At 42.2% G+C, this 2,583-nt stretch overlaps 1 protein-coding gene across 1 annotated transcript; it reads right to left on the reverse strand.

Moving 5' to 3' along the window:
- Positions 1 to 505: 505 nt before the first annotated feature.
- On the reverse strand, positions 506 to 1,429 carry Zfp42 (ZFP42 zinc finger protein). The gene has a single exon (XM_051169481.1). The coding sequence runs from the start codon at positions 1,427 to 1,429 to the stop codon at positions 506 to 508; it is 924 nt and encodes a 307-aa protein (XP_051025438.1).
- Between the last annotated feature and the right edge of the window lie 1,154 nt (positions 1,430 to 2,583).

The raw sequence follows: 2,583 nt of genomic DNA on the forward strand, positions 1-2,583 counted from the left end.
TCCCAAGTGCTGGGACTAAAGGAGTGTGCCACCACACCTGACCAAGACTATGCTTTTTCTTTTCTTTTCTTTTCTTTTTTTTTTTAAGATTTTGTTTCGTTATTACTATGTATACAATGTTCTGCCTGCATGTACACCTACACACCTGGAGAGGACCCCAGATCTCATTACAGATAGTTGTGAGCCACCATGTGGTTACTGGGAATTGAACTCAGAACTTTTGGAAGAACAGTCAGTGCTCTTAACATCTGAGACATCTCTCCAGCCCAAGATTATGCTTTTGAATTGACTTCATCATTGTCTTTTCTGTTGGAACTACACTGTGGAATATAAAGAAAAGGTCTTAAAATTGTATAATGAAGTATAAAAAAAAATAAAAAATAAAAGTATACCTTCTCGAGTTGCCAAGTTATCTTAGCCAGAGTTCTTCCCTACAAATGATAATGCAAAATGCAGGCAAAATCCATTAAGACCACCAGCCTGAGGACAAGCTCTGTCCTGGTTTTCAGCATTTCTTCCCTGCCTTGGCATGCGTGAGGATGTGAGTCTTCAGGTTATTTGACTGAACAAACCTCTTCTCGCAGCCGTCAAAGGGACACACAAAGCGTCTCTCACCGGTGTGGATGCGGACATGGGTGCGCAAGTTGAAATCTAGCGAGAAGCGCTTCCCACACCCTTCGAACGTGCACTGAAATGGCTTCTCTCCAGTATGAACCAGAAAATGGCGCTTGAGTTTCGAGCTCTCTGCAAAACCTTTTCCACACTCTGCACACACATGCTCCCTTGGACTGTGAACAAGCATGTGTTTCCTCAGGGCATTTTTATCCCTCAGTGGCTTCCTGCACCCACTGTGAGGACACTCTACCATTGATAAAGCACCAAGATATTCACTGCCCTTTTCCTTCTCTCCAGCAAACCCTGCAAGCTGCTTATGACCCGATAAATCAATCGCCGATGCTTTTCCAACAGGAAGCTGCCTGCTGCTCGTGGACTCAAAACAGCCAAGTTCTGAGTTCTCTTCAACTCTCTGCAGAGGCAGCTCTCCCTTGGCCTGACTTTTCTCTTGTGTCATTTCCTTTGTCGTGTATTCCAAAGAACATTCAAGAAGAGAATTTTCTTCAAGAACATGGTGAGAAAGGTTGTGTTCAGCTTCCTCTAGGTTTTCGAAGGATTTAAAAAGCAAATCCTCTTCCAAAGCGGGCTGAGAAAACTCACCGCTTATGACGCACTCTATGTAACCATCAGGGAAGTCATCTTCCTCAGGCTCGGGGCTGCTCTCACTGCACACACCTTCCTCCTCGATGATGTATGTTATGTAAGGAGGTGTCATCTGGGCTTGCATTTCGTCATCTTGTTTTAGGTTCGCTGTACTGAGGGCTCTTCCTTCCGGCTCTTTCTGGTCACTTTTCTTTGCCACTTTCTTCATCATGTTCTCTTAGCTGCTTCCTCCTTCAAAGACGAGTGTAAATTACTTCCAAGGCAGCGCTGATCCAGAGAAGTCACCTCAGGCAAACACCTGCCTTAGATAATAACTTGAAGTTAAAATATATTCCAGGGCTGGAGCCACTGTGAGACGGTGACTTCAGTAAATGGCTTATGGGTAGTGGGATGGCTCACCAGAAAGCTGCCTGCCACTGAGCAGCTTGATCCTGGGATACCCGTGGTAGGAAAGAAGAGACTTTTAGGTTGTCCTGACCACCACCGCTGAGCCACACACACAGATGCACGCATGCACTTGCTAAACAAAGTTATGTGAATAATGGTTCACCACTTGATCATCTCATGAGATACCAGAAAAGGCCTTTGGCAAAAACCCAACACTTTTTCATAATTCTTGGAGATCAGGGATACAAAGGATATACCTAAACATAGTAAAGGCAATTCACAGCAAGCCTATATAGCCAACATCAAATTGAATGGAGAGAAACTCAAAGCAATTCCACTAAAATCAGGAACAAGACAGGGCTGCCCATTCCCTCCGTATCTGATTGATATAGTACTCAAAGTTCGAACCAGAGTAACAATGAAAAGGAAATCAGGAGGATACAAATTGGAAAGGAAGTATCTTATTTGCAGATGAATTGATAGTATACATAAGCAACCCCCAAAATTTTAGCAGCAAACTCCTATGGTTGATAAGCACCTGTCTGGATACAAGATCAACTTAAAAAAAAAAAAAAGTAGCCCTCTTATATACAAATGACGGACATACTTCCAATCTGGGTAACAGGCAACACCCTTCACAACAGCCACAAACAATATAATGTATTTTGGTGTAACTCTAACCAAGCAGAGGAAAGACTTGTATGACAAAACTTCAAGTTTTTGAAGAAAGAAATTGAAGAAGATTATCAGAAGATGGAAAGATCTCCTGTGATAATGGATTGGTAGGATTAACACAGCAAAAATGAGCATCTTACCAAAAGTAATCTACAGATTCAGTGCAATTCCCATCAAAATGTTAACACACCAAATATATAAAGAACTCAAGAAATGAAAACAACCAAGCCATCCAATTAAAAAATGGGGTGCAGAAAAAAAATTTTTTTAAATGGGGTGCATGTTAATCCCAGCACTTGGGAG

Source organism: Acomys russatus, chromosome 27 (genome assembly GCF_903995435.1).
Source record: "Acomys russatus chromosome 27, mAcoRus1.1, whole genome shotgun sequence".
Lineage (NCBI taxonomy): Eukaryota > Metazoa > Chordata > Mammalia > Rodentia > Muridae > Acomys > Acomys russatus.